Raw genomic sequence first — 18,831 nt, 5'->3', positions numbered from 1 at the left:
TCAGCAAAAGGAGAAGAATTGGCACTGGATGTTGACTCAGGGTGAATCTTCCTCAGCAAAAAAACACAAAACAAAGCAAAACAAAACCTGGGAAATGACTGAACTGTTCTGCAACAGGGAATTGGTGGCACCAACCTCTTGCTAGAGAATTAACAGGAATCCAGGTACTCTACTCTTTCAGGGTTGCAATTAAATGGATGACACATAGAAAACAAAAAAACACATACGCTGTTCTAAATGAGAAGTTTCAGTGATAAAGAATAAAAACTACATATCCTATCACTGTGAAGTTTAGTAAACATCCTTAAGTCAGTTATGACATTTAAATTTATCATCAACAGGAAAGTTGCTAGAGTTCCTTTCCTACAAGGTGCTTCTCAGCTAAGCCTTTTGCAGAGTAGCAGAGTCTGATTCCAGAATACTCCCCGCTCTGAGCACCCTCTCCCCTCACAGCTTCAGGGGATCCCTCGAGCTCTCCTGCAGCGGGGTCTCCACGGCCACATCCCACCGTGCCCTGGCTCGGCCTCCACCAGAGACCACACGGCTCCCTGGCCTCACTCCCCCTTGGTTATCACCTACCCTCGCTTCAGCCTCTAACCTCAAAGGGCAATTTGTGTCTATGTTTATGTTCTGACTCAGTATTTGCCTTCTGCCTGAGCAGCTTGGGGAAGACTGTGTCTAGGTGAGCTCCATGAGGACAGGGACCTTACCTCCCTTAGGTCAATATTACGTCTGCAGTGCCTACAGAGCACCTAGCAAACACTAGGTGTCCGGAAAACATTTGCTGAACCAAGAATGAACCCTCTCAGGATAATACCCGACACAAATGAAGCCTGAGAGGTGCTCAAGATGACGACTTACGCCAGCACAGTCTCTTCCTTGCTGAGGCGAGTGGTAAGGGCACCAAGCGCCTCCTGGGACGCCAAGGGAAGGCCAAAGCCACTCAGGGCTGCAACTGCGTGGTAGATCTGGGTAACAGATGAGTCTTCACTGACAGCTGCCAAAAGCAGATCTTTGGTCTCATTTGAAATAGAGATCTAAGAAAGGATTGGCAGACACAGAGTTTTAGAACAGGGGCTGACAATGTGTAGCAGCACATCAAAGATGGCACGCAGGGCAACGGCCAAAGCAATCCCCCCCCACCTAGCACACAACCATTCCCCCTCGACTCCTCAGATGCCAGAATTAATTGTTTGTAAAATTTTAGCACTTTAGGAAAGAGTCTGGCAAGTCACTTGTCCACTTACATGGTTCTCCTACGTTCAATAAAGTGGATTTCCAGAAAAATGGTGCAGGGACATTCCTATTTTACTGTAAACGTTTTTAAATGTTAAAGGGAAATGAAAAGAAGAACCAAGGCTTCCCAGAAGAGAGGCAACTATAGGAAAAAGTTATTTAAAATCTATGAAAAGTGAAAACTCAGGGGAAAAATTAACTTCCTTAAGAAAAAAAAAAAATCACAAGAATGGAATTTCCACCCACACTAATGGATTCTCAATGATAAAAAATAATCTGACATGACCTTCCCTCTTGAAAAATACACCTTACAGTTTAAAGTAAATATAAAAGCAGGAAGCTGGACTCACCTCACACCCTGAGAGGGCCTGGCTGGACTGGGCGGCATAGAAAAGGGAATCCACGTTGCTGGGATCGAGGTTTGCTTTAACAAAGGCACATGCTTTCTAAACAGGGGAAAAGTCAATGATAAGTGGTGATACACACAGTGACTGAGAAAAGCATACGTGTTTTTTAGATGACAAAAGTCTAAGCACTCTATGATGACTTAAAGTATGAGCTACACAAGACTTTACTTTTTATGCATTTTCCATAGGACACTGTATTCCCCAAAATTGCTGACTTCACAGAAGGAGCAACAAACCTGAAGGCACTCCAGTTCTTCTGAACCTTAGAAAGGACGGAAAGAAACCACTGTCATTCATCCCCTGCTCTGGCCACGACCCATGCCGGGTGTTCGTGATGTTCTTCCTTTTAATGAACATAAGGACCCTGTGGTAGCTGCTGTCAACCCCATTTAACAGAAAAAGAAACTGAAGCTTGGAGTTTACAAGTAACCTGATGAAGGTGACAAAGCTAGTAAGTGGAAGAGAGTCTTCTCTGATTCTAATTGTACTGGGGTCTCCACTTAGATGTCTCCAAAGCTAAGTCAAGTTCAACACATCTAAAACAAGCTTGAAACCTTCTATTTCTTTACCTGGACTTTCCAGCTCACGCCCGGCATCACCATGCACCCACTACCTACAGCTGATACCGGGGAATCATTTTCGACTTTTCCCTTACCCTCCAAGCGGATCGCGCCTCTCCCCTTTGTTTCTCAAACTCAATCCCTGCCCTCTGGCTGCTCTCATTGCTTCATTTCAGGTCCTCGCCATTTCTCACCTAGATTGTCACAATCATCTCCTAACTGGTCTCAAGCCATGCAGTCCACTCCGTATACTGCTTCAAGAGTGATCTTCTCACTCTGCGAATAAAACCCTTGGGTGGCTCCCTATTATTCTCAGAATAAGACCCACAGTTTCTGATACAGCATAAAATGCCCACTTGAATCACCCTCTCTCTCTGTGCCAGCTTCATCACCACACTCCCACCCCCAACTCCAAAATCCTACCCTCCAGCCCACTGCAGCTCCCCAGACACTATGCTCCCGCCATTTATGGTTTTGACCTTGCAACTCCCCCTGCTGGGAGGACCTTTCCCTTGTCCTGCTTGTCTGCCAAACCAGGTCCTCTCATCATCTCTGCTCAGATGTCACCTCCTCCAGAAAGCCTTCACTGACGTTCATTCCAAGATAAGCCAGGTGCCCTCTCTCCTGAGTGCTCCCCAAAGCACTGACCACACTGCAACTACCTCCCCGGTGACTATTTATTTGCCTGAGAGCAGAGACTGATGGGCGCCCATCCCAGCGCCTGCACAGAGTAGGCCCATAATAAAACCCAAGCTATTTCTACTACAACAAATCCAAGGAATATTACTTAATAGTTATATCACTAAATATTTTGGTTGATGTAACACAAAATTCAAAATTGAATGGTAATAAAAACAGTTAAACTGGGTGCTTCTGGGGAGTAGAACAGGGAGTAGGACAAGGTGGACCATGAGATGGATTTTTGCTTTTCACTATTCTGTGTCATCTGATATTTTACCGTGTGCATGTGCTATTTCAACCAAAAACCTTTTTTTTAATTTTATGAATAAAATTTAAATAAGAGTCTCAAAACAAATGAACTTCAACCAGAAGTTTGAAAGAAACCACAGAGAGAAAGGAAAGAAACAAAATACTTCACCTGCACTTATGACAAAGTGGCTACAAATTCAGGGGTTCCTGCTATGACTTTAGGTTTGATAACTTACTAGAACAACTCAAATAACTTAGTAAGTGCTATACTTAAGTTTACAGTTTAAATATAAATGATACAAATCAGAATCAACCAAAGAAGAAACCCAGAGTGATGTCTGGGAGTTTCCAAAGGTGATGCTTTCATGTCCTCAGGAGGGCCCTTCAATGTGTACCACCTGTGGGGAATCTCAACCAAGCCCCAGTGTCCAGAGTGTTTACTGGGGGTCTTTACGTAGGCATGATTGATTGAATCGATTACATAACTGAATTCAACCTCCAGTCTTATTCTCCTCCCATGAAGTTGGGCGGACATCAAGTGTCTCACAAATTAGGGATCTGAAGACTGAAAACAATCTTTCAAGGAGTCCTTTCAGTAGAATGTAAGGTTAAGACAGGTGCTTTGTCGCCATCTGGTGCTTTAACAATGGAATAACAGCACACAAGGCCAAACAATGATTATGGTCATTGCTACCACTTTTTGAGCACTTAAAACGTGTCAAGCTCTGTTCTAACAGCTTTATGTGACTTTCTCATTTAATAAGGGGACCTAATGTACAGAACCATGCCTTAGGTCCTCTTACTATCTTAAGTGTACAGACAAGAAAACTGAGGCATTAGAGAGGAAAAGTAATTGGTCCAAGGTCACTCAGCTCTTAATGGAGAAGCCGGAATTCAAACCCAGGCAGCCTGCTCCAGAGTCTGAGCTATACAACCTCTGTCCCTCAAGGGACCACTACAAATGATCTGTTCCAGAGTAAAACCAGCATCATGCCTACTCGAATTCTTTGTGCAGACAAAGCAAGGTAAACGGTACCAGTGGTCAGTGGCTTCCAAGCTCACGATGCTGACAGCATGGTTTTAAGAGCAGCAGAAGTGGGGAAGACCTCATGAAACATGTTCTGGACTCTCAGGAAGCCCACCCAGTGCTGAGGCTCCAGCTGGCCACTTTCAGGGGATTTGTAAATCTGATTCCAGCTGCCCTCCCCTGTTCCAGGCTCATCTTCCCAAGTGACAGCTGAAAATCACCCCCTCCAAGTCCACTCCCTATCGGCTCCCTTCCAATCTCCTGTGTGCCCTGTGTGAATCCTCCAGTTATCTGAACATCCTGCTGAGTGGAGAACATCAGTGCTTTCCTCTACCCACTCTTCCCTACAACTCCCTGAACCAAGAAAAGACAGCCAATCTTTCCCTTGGCTGCCCTTTCTCCTCCTGTATTTCCTCCCTTAACTGCCCCCAGCTACTCCTATCTCGTCTCAGACTACACCTGTAACCTTGCCAGACTTTGTCACCATAACAAGCTACCGAGGCACACCTGGTGAGAGCCCCATCCCAGGTCCTTTGTACCAGGCCCACTTTATTCTTGCGCGTGTCTCACCACACCTCCCCACACCTCTGCTCCAGCTGCCCCAGACAACCCACTCACTGCTCCCCAAATAAACAAGCATGTTTAAGTCTCCAGGCTTCATACAGGTTTTTTTCTCCGTCTGGAAGCCCATTCATCCATCAGTTCAACTTCTTCCTCTCAACTGGTAACTCCCAATGTATTAACGAAACTCAAGACTTACTTTAAAATAAAACTTCCCTTGATCCTTTTCTCTCCCCTCTAGCTGCTACCTTCTCTCTCTTCCCACCAGGGACCTCCAAACTGTTAAACCCGAAGGACATTTCCCAGTGCTCATTCCCTCAGCAACGGACAGAACTGATCCCCTCCTCGTGCTGAAACATTCGCGTCCCTTCATTTCCAGGGCTCCCCGGCACTGCCCTGGATCTCGTCCCACCTCTAGGCTGCTCCTCAGTTTCACCCTCTTCTGCCTGACCAGCCAACCCTGGAGTTTTTCAACTCCCAGGCCCACTTCTCTCCCGTGCTCTCTCTCTCCCTAGGCTGTCTCGTTCATGCTCATGGCTTCATCCAGAATCTCTATGCAGGTAACTCTCAGATTTGTACCCCGAGCCAACGTTTCTCAGTGGACACCTACACGACTCAAAGACATTTTAAGCTCAACATGCTTAACACCAAATTCACGATCTTTCCCACGCAAACCTGACTCTGTTCCTGTGTTGCTATCTTATGAAAGAGCCCAAGCATCCATCTGTGTAGCAAAAGTTGGAAGTCTGGGTGTTATCCTTCATACCCTTTCTCATTCAGTCTTGGCCTGTGTCTCCCTGCTGATGCTTGTCCTCCACAAAGCAGGACAGAAATCTTTCCAAAATGAAAGCTGGAACCTGATCCTTGCTGCTTAAATCAACTGCTCTTTCGAGATAGAGTGAAATCATTCCCTGGGCTGCCAAGGCACAGAGGCTTGGCCCCCTCTTCCTCTGTCTCTCACCCTCTGTTCGACAGACGGCCTCCTTTCAGTCTCTCAAATGTAATCAGCTCCCTACCAGCACAGCCCTTTGCACATGCTATTCCCTCTGCCTGAAGTCCCTTCCTTCCCCATCTCCTCGTTACTTTCCCTTTAGAATTCGGATCACTCATACCTTCCCTCACTTAATAAACAGCTACTGAGTGCCTACCACACATCCCCTGCTATTTTAGGCGCTGGAGGTACACAACACATAGAATGAACAAAGTTCCTGCCCTCAAGAAGCTGTAATTTAGGGGGACACAGAGTTAGATTTAAGTTCAGAAATTTCCGTGGGGGGCCGGCCCGGTGGTGCAGTGGTTAAGTGCACATGCTCCACTTCGGTGGCCCGGGGTTCACCAGTTCGGATCCGGGGTGTGGAGATGGCACCGCTTGGCAAGCCATGCTGTGGTAGGCGTCCCACATATAAAGTAGAGGAAGATGGGCATGCATGTTAGCTCAGGGCCAGTCTTTCCCAGCAAAAAGACGAGGATTGGCAGTAGTTAGCTCAGGACTAATCTTCCTCAAAAAAGAAAAAAGAAAAGACATTTCCTTGGGAAAGCCTTCCCTGACCAGGTCAAAGGGCCCTATTTTACACCTGCTGAAGTCCCCTATTTATAACACCACGTATCTCACCTTCATAAAACTTACCATTGTGACAAATATTCACGTATATTTTTGATTACATGTTAATGCCTATCTCCACTATCAGAGAATACATTCTAACAGGGCAGAGGCTCTCTTTTTTGTTCAACGCTAAATCCCCAGTGCTAGCACCATCCCTAGTACATGGCAGAAACTCACTAAATATCTGCTGAGTGAGGTAAGGATTCATGCAGCAGCCAGCACAGACGGCGACTCCCCCTATACAAGTCTGGGGCTTATATAAGTTTTCTCGGCAGACGGTGAGTGAGCTGCTCCCTCTGCTGGACTCCCATGGTACTTTAAAGCCACATACTACATGTGTCTGTACTCAGCATGGGATCTCACTAGCATGGTACCTGTCTCTCGGACAGGTGACGGGCTGTGCTGTCTTCTCCGCTCTTAGCAGAATGCCTGACACGTAGAGATGTTCCATAAATGATTACCGCCTGAAGGAGTATCTGATTCTCTGCCATCTCCAGCAACTAGCTGAGTTCCTGGCACTCAGTACTCGTTGAACGCAAACAGATATACTTACCTTTATACGCATTCACTATGGGCCAGAAATATACTTATTATCTCATTTAATGCTCCCAACAACCCAGGAAGGTAGATCTTATTATCCCCAGTTTACAGATAGGGAAAGTGCTCAATTGACTGACAACCATGAACACTGTCTAATGTTTCCTGACTTCCGTCATTTGAATACTACCACGACAATTTCTGCCAGAGTATGGATCCCATTTACTTAATATTTTCATGAAAATGAATACAAAACAACCCCCATTGTTCTTAAGTCTTTTATAAAGCTAGGCAATAATATCTATAAAATCATCATTCTCGTGCTTTTTAAACATACACATACAGTACCTGACTATCAAAATGAAAGATGTTCACTCTTCATAACACCTAAAACCAACTCCCCACTGTGTTGGTCCCAGAGCTGCTTTCTACTCTCATATTCTCATTAAACCCCATTTCTCCCAGTTTTGCTGCTAAAATCCCGTCACAAAATAACCAAAATCCCCCCCAACGGTCGATCTGTGAGAGCAACCAGCTGAGAGCACCCAGCAGGGCTGGGGGAGCTTTCCTCAGCTGACAGCAACGACAGGCGAGCAGGGCCCACAGCACCACACGGAAGCAGCAGTCAGAGACCTTCTCTCGAGGGCTGATCTAGAGCGCACACCTAACAAGGAAACTCAACTGCTCTGCACCATCCCCACACCTCCCTTCCTTCCATCACTGATAAAGCACATGCCGCATAACCACCACAGCACATTTCATAAGCAATTACGAGAATGAAGTATATGATTAACCCATTTATCTTCTGATTAGGAGGCACATTTAGAGAGCTTCCATTCTTATTAAGCTAAACTTTACAGTTCCTTCATTCAACAAATATTTGTCGAATACTTTCTGTTCGTTAGGCATTAAGAAATGGGAATGACAGTTTGAGAAAAAAATAAAATGTCAACCAGTGTACATTAACCACTACTTTATATAACAGTACTACTACTAAGAGCTAACAGTTTACATACTCACCACACGCCATCACCATGCTAACTACCCTATGTACATCACCCATGAGCTGAGTACTATGATTATCTCCACCTCACAGATGAGAAAACAAAGATGCTGAAAGGTTCAAGAAGCTGCACAGGACACTCAGGTGTGAAGTCAAGATCTGGAAGCCAAGTAGTGTGACTTCAATGTCTGCATTAGAAACATAAAGCCACAGGGGCCGGCCCACTGGCACAGCAGTTAAGTTTGCATGTTCCGCTTCTCGGCAGCCTGGCCCGGGGTTCGCCAGTTCAGATCCCGGGTGAGGACATGGCACCACTTGGCAAAAGCCATGCTGTGGTAGGCGTCCCATGTATAAAGTAGAGGAAGATGGGCATGGATGTTAGCTCAGGGCTAGTCTTCCTCAGCGAAAAGAGGAGGATTGGCAGCAGATGTTAGCTCAGGGCTAATCTTCCTCAAAAAAAAAAAACAAAGAAACATAAAGCCACAGCTGCCTAGTCATGCAATTACTCCAAATCACACTGCACATTGGATGGTTTCAGCCTATGTCTTCAACCCTGACCAATGTCCCCTCAAACTCAGGACATCAGCAGAGAACAGCTTTAGGAGTATGTGTTCAACCTATACCCACATGGAACTCCACACGGTGAGACAGATAAAAGGGTAACACTTCGGTTACAGCGAGAGTGCCTCCCACTCCACAATCCACCCCCTAGACTGAATCCTGCGGTTCCACACAAGGTTGGAAATGATCAGAAGACACCTCTCATCCTGCACTCAAATCTGCCAAAATTTAACGCTAACGTAATACTCCAATTTTATCTCCTACACTTTACAACACAAAACCTCCACTAGTCAAGATTGCTCCACTCTACATCTCCAATTTGTTCTCTCTCCCCGCCAGGCCCTCTACGGACACCACGGGCCTTCTGGACACTACAGCACCTGCACCAGGAATCATCTGAGCTTGCCTGAATAAGTTATAAATAGAAGCAAAACTTTTTAAATATTAATAATAATAAGAGCTACCATTCGAATGACCTTTTGCGGCCAGTCACTTACCAAGCATAATATGATTTCACTTTATCTTTACAAAGATCCACTGAGGAAGGCATCATAACTCCCATTTTACAGAGGTGAAGCCAGAACTTGGGCTAACTGACTGTGATGCCTATATTCTTTATTTTGAGCAAAACTAATTTTATTAGGAGGTGCATTCACCCAGAGGGCTACAACGTTGTGATCATGAGAAAAGTCTTTCCTTAATACAGTCACACACAGGAAAGAAACACTGAGCAGGAACAAGAGAAAGCTGTCAGGAAGAAATCTAAGTAAGCGTGGGTCTCATATAGCAGGGATTAGCAAACTTTCTGTTAAGGCGCAAAGAGTAAATATTTTAGGTTTTTTGGGCCAGTCTCTTTAGTAACCACTCAATTCTACTGTTAAAGTGCAAAAGCAGACACAGACAACATTAAATGAATGGGCATGGCTGTGTTCCAATAAAACTTTATTTACAAAAACAGGCTTCAAGCTGGATTTGGCCTTGGAGGCCATAGTTTATCAACCTCTCTGCCAAATGGTATTAAGACAACAGTTGGCAGACACTGGGCAATTTTCTTAACCTCTCTGAGCTTCTATTTCCTCTACTGTAGGGTAATATTTCTAACCATAGACAATTAACTCAAGACAACAGATCCAATGTATCTGACACATATGAGGCATTCAATAAATAATAGCAATTACCGATTCCTGTCTGGGGCAGGAAATATAAAGGCTAAGGCTCAGACATCAGAAATTCTCAGACTATTGGATCATATAAAAACAAACAAAGAAAAAACAAACACAGAGGGGTCAGTCCCATGACATAGTGGCTGGGTTCACACACTCCACTTTGGCGGCCCAGGGTTCACTGGTTCAGATCTGGGTGCAGACCTACACACCACTCATCAAGCCATGCTGTGGCAGCATCCCACATAGAAGCACTAGAATGACCTGCCACTAGGATATACAACTATGCACTGGGGCTTCGGGGAGAAAAAAAAAAAGAAAAAAGGAAAAAAAAGAGGAAAATTGGCAAGAGATGTTAGTTCAGCTCAGGGCCAATCTTCCCCACCAAGAAAAAAGAAAAAGAAAAACAAAAAATACACACAGAGAGACATTTTGGCCCACGGGCAAAAATGGGACACTTTGAGCATTTAAAAGAATAACAACTTCAATGGATTGTAAGACATCAACTGGGACTACCAGTTCTCGCCATGACAGAATTAAAGGTACTAAACTTATCCTCCTGCCATAAGTAACTATAAAACTGAACAAAACAGTTGAAGTTGAGACACTGGACAAGAGACAACACAAGGCTGTGACCCTTGAAAGAAATTAAAAAGTATGACGACAACACACAAATGATGGGAGTTTAAATAGAAATATATTGTTATAAGGTCCTTTCATTACTCATGACATGGCAAAATAATAATTCAAAGTATACTGTGAGAAGTTAAAATGCACATTACAATCTCTAGAGCAACCACTAAAAAAATAAGTACAGCTAAAAAGCCAATAGAAGAGATGAAATGGAATATTAAAAATGTATTCAATCTAAGACAGGAAAGGAGGAGGAAAACACAGATAAACAAACAGAAAACAAATAACAAGATGGTACACTTAAACCTACAGTATAGTTACAGTAAATATAAATGGACTAAATTCCCCAATTAAAAGATAGAGATTGTCAGATTAGATTGAAAAAACAAAGGGCCGGCCCCGAGGCCGAGTGGTTACATTTGTGCACTCTGCTTCAGCGGCCTAAGGTTTCAGCAGTTGAAATCCTGGGCGTGGACACTGCACTGCTCATCAGGCCATGCTGAGGCCGCATCCTACATGCCACAGCTAGAAGGACCCACAACTGAAATACACAATTATGTACCGGGGGCTTTGGGGAGAAAAAGAAAAAATAAAATCTTAAAAAAAAAAACAAGCCTCTACCATATACTGTTCACAAGAGATAGATTAGTCTGACAACACCTGAATTCGCTGATCCAACTTTGTCATAACTAAGAGTGAAACAACCAGCTATTGCACATCCATCAATAGGAAGTACACAGCACCACCACCTACGGAATATTTCTGCCAAGAAAACTGACCCTGAATATAATTAAGCCTCAAGAGCTAACTATCAGTTTACAAGAATACAAGAGATAGGGAAATATGTTCAAAAACAGCATGAGCATGCAATCAATCAAAGGCAGAATGCAGAAAATTCTCCACATCAAGTGACCTGGCTTGTTCTATAAATAAAAGGTATGGGGGGATGTGAACTGTTACAGATGAAAAGGGTCTTGAGAGAGATCAACAAATTCAATGTGTGGACCCTGTTTCGACCCTGATTCAAACCAACTAATCAACTAACCAACAAAACATTTTTGCAGTAAGTCGAGATAAATGAACATAGACTGAGAATTAAGTGACATTAAAAAATTGTTAATCTTGCTAGGTGAAATAAAAGGATTGTCATTATGTTAAAAAAATTCCCACGAGAGATACAAGTAAAATGATACGTCTGGTATTTGCTTTAAAACACTCTAGCAAAAAATAAAATAAATAAGCAGAGGGAAAGTAAATGTAATAAAAATGGCAAAATGTGAGTAACTGTTCAAGCTGGCAAAGGATACAAGGAGCCTCGTAATATGTTCTCACCACTTTTGTGAATGTTTGAAAACTTCCTAATGAAAGGCCAAAACAAAAGAGTTGTTACTCTTTTAATTTCCACTACAGTGTAAGCTCTCTGAAGGCAGTGCTCACGACTGGTTCACCACCGCAAGCCCAGGGCCCAGCACAGGTGCTCAGTGAACAACTGCTCAACGAATAAAGAGCTCATCAGTTTAGTGAGCTAAACTGTCACTCCAGTGGGTCAGGGTGCATTCTGCTCTCATGAGAAAACGTTTAGCCTTGAAAGAAGCAAGGGGCAGGAGCTCTGAGACCACAAGCAAGGAGGATCACAGGACAGCCCTGAGACAAAGGGACTCAGGTGGCTAGTTGCACGAGTTACCATTCTCTAAAATACACTGTTCTTCTCTGAAGGGGGATTACACTTCCCTAACCTGTTGAACTCAGGTATGGCCAAGTGACTTGCTTTAGGCAACAAAATGAGAAAGATAAAAAGAAGCGACACTTATCTCTTCTGAGCAGAAGTTTTAAGAGCCATGCTTTCATTGGCACACACTCCAGAAAGAGACTGCTCCAAGAGGTGAAATCCTGGACCGAAGGAACATGGAGCAAAGCCCCAGGTGACCCATGATGGCCATATAACACAAGCACAAAATAAGCTTCTGTCATAAACCACTCAGATTTGGGTTTATTTCTATGCTAATACAAGAAAGGGTGGGCAGAATTCTAAAGGTGCCATCTTTAGATTTCCATTCATTGATTATTTTATTTGTCCATCCACTAATCTAGGAACCACTATGAACGGATCTTGGAGGTTTAATTAAAGCTCCAAGTCAGCTGACCTTAAAATTTGGAGATTATCCCGGTAAGACTGACCCGCACAGGTAAGCCCTCCAACAGCGGAGAGTTTTCTCTGGCTGGTAGCAGAGATCAGAGAGACTCATTATGCCATTACTGATTTAAAGCGGGGAGGGGGCCACATGAGAAGAAATGAGCGTGGCCTTGAGGAGCAGAGAACAGCCCCTGGCTGACAACCAGCAAAAAAATGGGGACTTCACACTTACAACCACAAGAAACTGGATTCTGCCAACAACCTGAAGGAGCTTGAAGCAGATTCTTTCCCAGAAGCTCCAGACAAGAGCCCAGCCTGGCCGACATGTTTATTTTGACCTTATGAGACACTAAGCAGAGACCAGACACAAGCCAAGCCTGCCTGGACTTCTGACCTACAGAACAATCAGCTAATAAATGAGTGCTGTTTTAAATCACTAAGTTTATGGTAATGTGTTATGCAGCCATAGAAAACTAGTACACAAGGCTTATATGAGAAACCTGGGCCTAATTTCTTACTCTAGCTGTCCACACTACTATAATAAATAAAATGTAAATTCACTTAAGACTGTTCCTAAATCCAGGAGAGGTTTTAGTCATGATGCATTTTCCTCATCAAAGGCCCAAAGAGTATACCAAAACTGCCTGATGCTGTGACGGCCACTGTTTAGTAAATTTGGATGCTCCTCATCTTGAATTCCTTCATTATTTATTAGCCACACACAGAGGGCACTTAACAAGTATATGTGGTATTGTACAGTCTCACTCAGAATTTTTCACAACTATCATTAATAATATAAACAGTAAAAGTTTCTAGAGGATCTGTGACTTGCTCTTCTTTATAGTCTATTATCTGGCATGGTCCTAAACATACATTAGGCATTCAAATAAAAAGGATCTGTCGGGGCTGGCCCCGCGGCCGGGTGGTTAAGTTCACACGCTCCACTGCAGGTGGCCCAGTGTTTCGTCGGTTCGAATCCTGGGCGTGGACATGGCACTGCTCATCAAACCACGCTGAGGCAGTGTCCCACATGCCACAACTAAAAGGACCCACAACGAAGAATATACAACTATGTACCGGGGGGCTTTGGGGAGAAAAAGGAAAAAAATAAAATCTTTAAAAAAAAAAAAAGGATCTGTCAGATTGGTATAAATATCTATTATACTGGCTTGGCCTTGGCTATCCTCAAATGAGCAAGAGTTAGTTTTCACGTACACAAAAGGAACACAGTGAAGGCATGAGGCCAGCAAGACAAAAGTGGCCTTACCTTGACATCTGGCACCTGGGCACCGAGGCTGCTGAGTCCCACGATGGAGTAGAAAGCAGATTCCAAGCTCGTGAAAGGGCGGTCCAGCGAGGCTTTCAGTCTCTCCACGTCGTGCTTGGTGAGGTAGTGAGTGGGCGTGAGAGCCTGGGCGCTGGCTATGATTGTCAGGGCCGACAGGAAGACAGTGCTTGAACCTTGGGGGGAAATGACTATTAAATATGCTCCACACTACTCCAAAGTTCTCTAACAGTTCCAATGACAACACGCACCAAGGTCTGGGAACCGAATCACGCGAGGAAGGGTGAGGGAACTGGGAGGGGTACCCTGGAGAGAAGCCTTGCGGAAGGGGTGGGCAGTCTCCAACTATCGGAAGGACAGTCCTGCCAGCAGCCCACACGCATCTAAAGCACAGGTCTCATCATGCCCCTCCCCTCTCAGGCACATTCGTAACTCCCACGCATCTCAGGACAGATCCGATCCTGACTCCTCACCACGGCCTTGCCTGCCTCTCAGCTGGCTCTCCTCCCTCAGCTGTGGCTCTCTGGCCTCCTCTCTGCTCCTCTAAGGAGTCATGCTCTTTCCTACCCAGCACTTCTTCACGCTCTCCCCTACTTCAACTTTGCTTAATTTTTACTTCCAGATTTCAGTTCAAGTACCTCTTCCTGAAGAAGCCCCCAACAGCTGTCCCTTGGATTAGGTCCCCAGTACCATAAAGTAGGGAAGAACATGGCCTCTGGGGCCAAGTTTAAATCCTAGTCTGCCATTTACTAGAAATGTGGCCGTGGCAGTTGGAACGTGGCCAGCCTGTGCCTCAGTTCCCTGAAGTGTAAAGCAGGGTCATAATAGTACCTACCTTAGCGTTGTTAACGGCATTACATGAAGTTAATATAGAAAGAGCTTAGAATAGTGACTGGCATTTAACAAATGCTATCTAAATGTTAGCTACTACTTCTGTTACCGTGCTGTTGTCGCTGTTGTTGCTATATCTACTCAGAGCAACCTGAACTTCTCCTAAGCAGTGTTTTTCACAACTATAAGTAATAGTGTAATGTCTGATTCGTCTGCTAAACTCTCAGCTCCGTGAGGACAGAGACTGTTTCTCTTGTTCATCCCAGTATTTCCAAGTCTTGCACACTACCTGCCACAAAGCTGTACTGAATTAATATTTGCTAAATAAATGGAAAAAAAAAAGTCTTCATCTATTATGCCCCAGGGAACAGAAAGAAGTTATAGGAGTGGTATATTCCTACTTTTCACTAAAAAACAAGAACACTTTGACTGGACTGCTATATGAATTGCGTCTGCCATTCATGTAACAGTTATGACAAGACTAACATCAATGGTCCTAAATCCTTTGCCCATGGGGTCAAATTTAGTTTGAACCAGAACCCCTTAAGAAAAGCATTATATCCCTTTTACAAATAAGAAAACTGAGGCCAGAGTAGCTTGTGCATAGCCAATCACGGACTCAAACCCACGTCTAACTGTAGAGTTCAGGCTACTGTATTTCGGAGAATGTTATAAAAGGGATGCCTACGTTAGGGGCACGAACATTAGTTCTATTTAAGTTCTTATGTGTGTTAAATAATCTAAAGAATGTGAAAGCTTTTTTAAAAAAACTAGAAAGAGAACCACAATGTGGAATATTCATTCATCAAGTATGTACTAAACACCTACTATGTACCAAGCACTATTTTTGGTGTTGCAGATACAAAAGGAACAGAACAAAAACCTCCAACCTCATGAAGCTTACATTCTAGTGGAAAAAGAAAGATATCACACAAAATAATAAGAAACTATTTATCACGTTAAAAGGTGAAAAGTGCAATGGAGAAAAATAAAGCACAGAAGAGAGAACTGGGAAGAGCTATAATTTTAAATATGGTAGCCTGTAAAGGCGTAACTAAGAAATAAAGATATTCTGTATAGACCAAAGGAAAAGAAACAGGAAGTCATGAAGAGACTGGGGGAGAAACTACCCCAAGGAAAAAAGTCAGTACAAAGACTCTGAATCAGGAGTGAAAATAGTGGGTTTTTTTCATTATCAAGGAGGAAAGTATGGCTAGAGTGGAGTAAGCAAGGGGTGAGACGAGGTGAAGGGACAAGGTGACAGAGGTAGTAGAGGCCAAATCTAGAGGTCCTTATAAGTCATTAGAGGGACTCTGAGTTTTACTGAGCAAGATGGGAGCCACTGGGCAGTTTTGAGCAGAGGAGCGATTTGATTTACATTCTAACAGGATCATTGCATTGAGAATAAACAACACTGTGTTGAGACTATGCAGGAGCAACGACCTAACATGGGACACGAGTTAGGAGACTACTGCCATAATCCAAGTAAAAAGATGACAGTGGTCTGAGCCAGGGTGACAGCAGTGGCAGTGGTCAGAAGTGGTTGGAGTCTGGCTAGAATTCAAAGTTAAAGGCAGGACTGCCAATGGAGAGAAGGATGCAAGAGAAAGAGAAGTCAAGACACTAATGCTGAATCCCCAGTGCCTTGTGTACATGTATTCAATCTATTAAGATCTAGTGAATGATTATGACTAGCATCTTCCCAGCTAAACTGCAAATTCCCCTACCACAGCATTTGTGTCAGAATCCTAATCTTCCCACCTCATGTGAAAGATAACAGTAACTTTTTTAGCTAAAATTTGGGCACTTAACATGTGTGGGGTATGCGCATACTATGCTAAGAACTTTGCATGCATTCAGTCATCAAATCCTCACAACATCCAAGTGAGTGCAGTTTACAGACTCAGAGGTTGAGGCTCAGAAGTAGCTTTCTGCCCTAAGACACATAACTAGCTGAGAATCAAACTGCAGGCAGTCTGAATGCCAAGTTTGTTTCTAATCACTCTGTTGTCCTCAACTTATCAAATAATAGAGGACTGACCCATTGATTATTCACTGGTATCTTGGGCAAGTTACTTTCCTTCTCTGGGATTCCATCTTTGTCCAACGGAAGTAACAAGAGTACACATTTACCAAGTCGTGGTGAAACTACACGAGATTCCATCCTGCAGAGCCCGCTCGGTAACTAGCAACGCAGTCAACTTTATTGAGCGCTTACTTAGTGCCACGCGCTGTGCTAAGCTATGCACGGAGATCGTCTCATTCAATACTCACAGCAACTCAGGAGGCAGATAATGTGACTAATCTACTTTACAAACGAGAAACCGAGCTGCAGAGGAGTTAAGGAACTTGCCTCTGGGTCACACAACGACTACGTGGCGGTCTGCAAGTTTGCACCCGGAGAAATTTCTACCTTCGGAAATTATGCTCTAAGTTCCCAGACAGAGATAAGTGGTTTTCTTGCCCCTTTTTACTAAAGAGAAAACTATGGCCCCAAGAAGGACGATTTGGCCAAAAGCTCACTCTTAGGGGGCCTGGCCCAGGAGCTCGCGCGAATCAAATGAATGAGCGAAGCCGGACCTGAGGTTACGGCGGCCGCGGTCCCCCAGCTGGGCCTCGGGGGCACCCGTAGCTCCGCGCCGCACTCACCCCCACCCCCTCCCCGGGTTGCCGGCAGTCCCACCCGCTCGCCGGCCCTCCGTCAGACCCTCGGCCCCAAAAGAGCCCGAGCCCATGCCCCTGCCCCGGAGGGGAAGGGGACCCCGCCCGGCCGGCTCCCGAGGGGCGAGCACTAGCCTCCCGCTGGCGGCGGCCCACTCGCCAAGGCGCGCCGGCCGCAGAGCCCCGTCGTTTAGCCATGCGCAGCGCCTCACCCGGCGGCGCCATTCCTCCGAGCAGGTCCCACCAGAGCCCGAGCCGCAGGCTGACTTCCGCTCGGAAAAGTGGCTCCAAGACCGCGCCGGAGGGGACGCCAGGAGCCCGCGGCAGGCTCCGCGTGCCGGGATGGGCTCCAGGCACAGGTCAGTCCCCGCCGTCCCGCTAGCCCGGGCCGCTCCCAGCAGCCGCGGCCGGAACTCCAGTCCCCGCGCGCGAAGGGCCCCACTCCTCGCGTACCGGCCCGCTGTCCCCCCCGCGTCCTGGCCCCACTTGGAACCGACCGCCTCGCAACGGTCTGCTCCCGGCGTCCCCGGGACGCGATTGGACGAGGCTTCGGGGGTGGGCCCGAAACGGGGCCGCCGCTGATTGGCCGATCGCGTTGATTGGCCGCCCGCACTGTCACTCAGTCGTCTCTCCGCAGCCCGGCCAATTTTAAAGGAATGGGAAGGGACTGGTGGGGAAGGACGAGGAATATTCGAGGGTTTTTTTTTTTCTTTAGAAAATTATGACAGTTTCCTCCAGAGATTTTTCAGTTGTTCGTAGCTGACCTATGAGTGATGTGTTACCTGATTTGCAAAATATTACGTGGACTCAGTGACTTCTCACAAATTCCTTAAGGAGTATGTTGGCCCATTTTACAGACGAAGTAACAGGCTCAAAAATGGAGGCGACTCATCTAAGAACTCAGTAACAACTATCTCCAATTATTGAGCGTTTACAGGATAGCCCGACAGTGCCCTAAGAGCTCTGCGTACACTATTTACCCCTTATCACCGTTCTGTGAGCTGTGTACTGTTGTTACTCCCATTTTATGGAGAAAGAAACAAAGATTTGAACCCATGCAGTCTGACTCCGTAATCTGTGCCTTTAACTCTTATGAACATATAAACTATGCACAATATGGTAACTCTTACTGTTATTAGTAGTGTCCCAGATATTATTATCCCAAATAGGGGAGAGTCAGGTCTTTCTATGTCTGGTACTGTGTTGTTCAATATGATAGATACTAGCTATATGTGGATATTTAAAATTGAATTTAAATTAATTAAAATTAAAGATGGAGTTCCTCAATTGTACTAGTCACATTTCAAGTGCTCAGTAGCCACATATGGCTAGTGGATATCATGTTGGACAGCACCAAATTATAGAACATTTTCACTATCACAGAAAGGTCTGTTGTACAACGCTGATCTAGAATATATAAAGAGCTCTTCAAACTCAATAGTAAGACAACCAGTGGTGTGCTGGAGCCATCTCACACTGGCTTGCGAGAGTCAGTTGTTAAATTTATCCGGAATTTTGCAAATTGGTTGTTAAATACAGCTACTTAGAAAAATTAAATTATGCAAACTTACAATCAAGTATAGTGAAAACTAAACTCATCATTTCCTAATTATTTTACCACGTTTTACATTGTCCATACTTTTCTGCTTGCTTATATTTATGGTATCTGTATGGTGGAAATATGATATGATGGTGTGCT

At 44.8% G+C, this 18,831-nt stretch overlaps 2 protein-coding genes across 16 annotated transcripts in view; one reads left to right on the top strand and one right to left on the bottom strand.

The window, feature by feature from the left end:
- The window catches only part of RPN2 (ribophorin II), a 54,980-nt gene extending 37,496 nt beyond the window's left edge, over nucleotides 1–17,484 (bottom strand). The window contains exons 1-4 of one of the 2 annotated variants that reach the window (XM_070588365.1): nucleotides 17,345–17,484; nucleotides 13,623–13,816; nucleotides 1,587–1,682; nucleotides 862–1,037 (exon numbers count right to left, since the gene is read on the bottom strand). In XM_070588365.1, coding sequence (XP_070444466.1) covers nucleotides 862–1,037; nucleotides 1,587–1,682; nucleotides 13,623–13,816; nucleotides 17,345–17,357 — 479 coding nt within the window. In that variant the 5' untranslated portion in view covers nucleotides 17,358–17,484. The remainder of the gene's footprint in view (nucleotides 1–861; nucleotides 1,038–1,586; nucleotides 1,683–13,622; nucleotides 13,817–17,344) is intronic. The other variant, XM_070588366.1, reaches the window with a different exon arrangement.
- MROH8 (maestro heat like repeat family member 8) overlaps nucleotides 17,113–18,831 on the top strand; it is a 49,899-nt gene continuing 48,180 nt past the window's right edge. For 13 of the 14 annotated variants that reach the window (XR_547310.2, XR_547309.2, XM_070588364.1 and 10 more), the window contains exon 1: nucleotides 17,113–17,491. Coding sequence is in view for 11 of the 14 variants with exons in the window: in XM_070588364.1 (XP_070444465.1) it covers nucleotides 17,205–17,491 (287 nt within the window). In the remaining 3 variants the exon portion in view is untranslated. The remainder of the gene's footprint in view (nucleotides 17,492–18,831) is intronic. The other variant, XR_547311.2, reaches the window with a different exon arrangement.

Source organism: Equus przewalskii, chromosome 21, assembly GCF_037783145.1.
Source record: "Equus przewalskii isolate Varuska chromosome 21, EquPr2, whole genome shotgun sequence".
Taxonomy (NCBI): domain Eukaryota; kingdom Metazoa; phylum Chordata; class Mammalia; order Perissodactyla; family Equidae; genus Equus; species Equus przewalskii.
The sequence above is the reverse complement of the archived record's forward strand: the minus strand, read 5'-3'. Positions and strand labels throughout refer to the sequence as shown.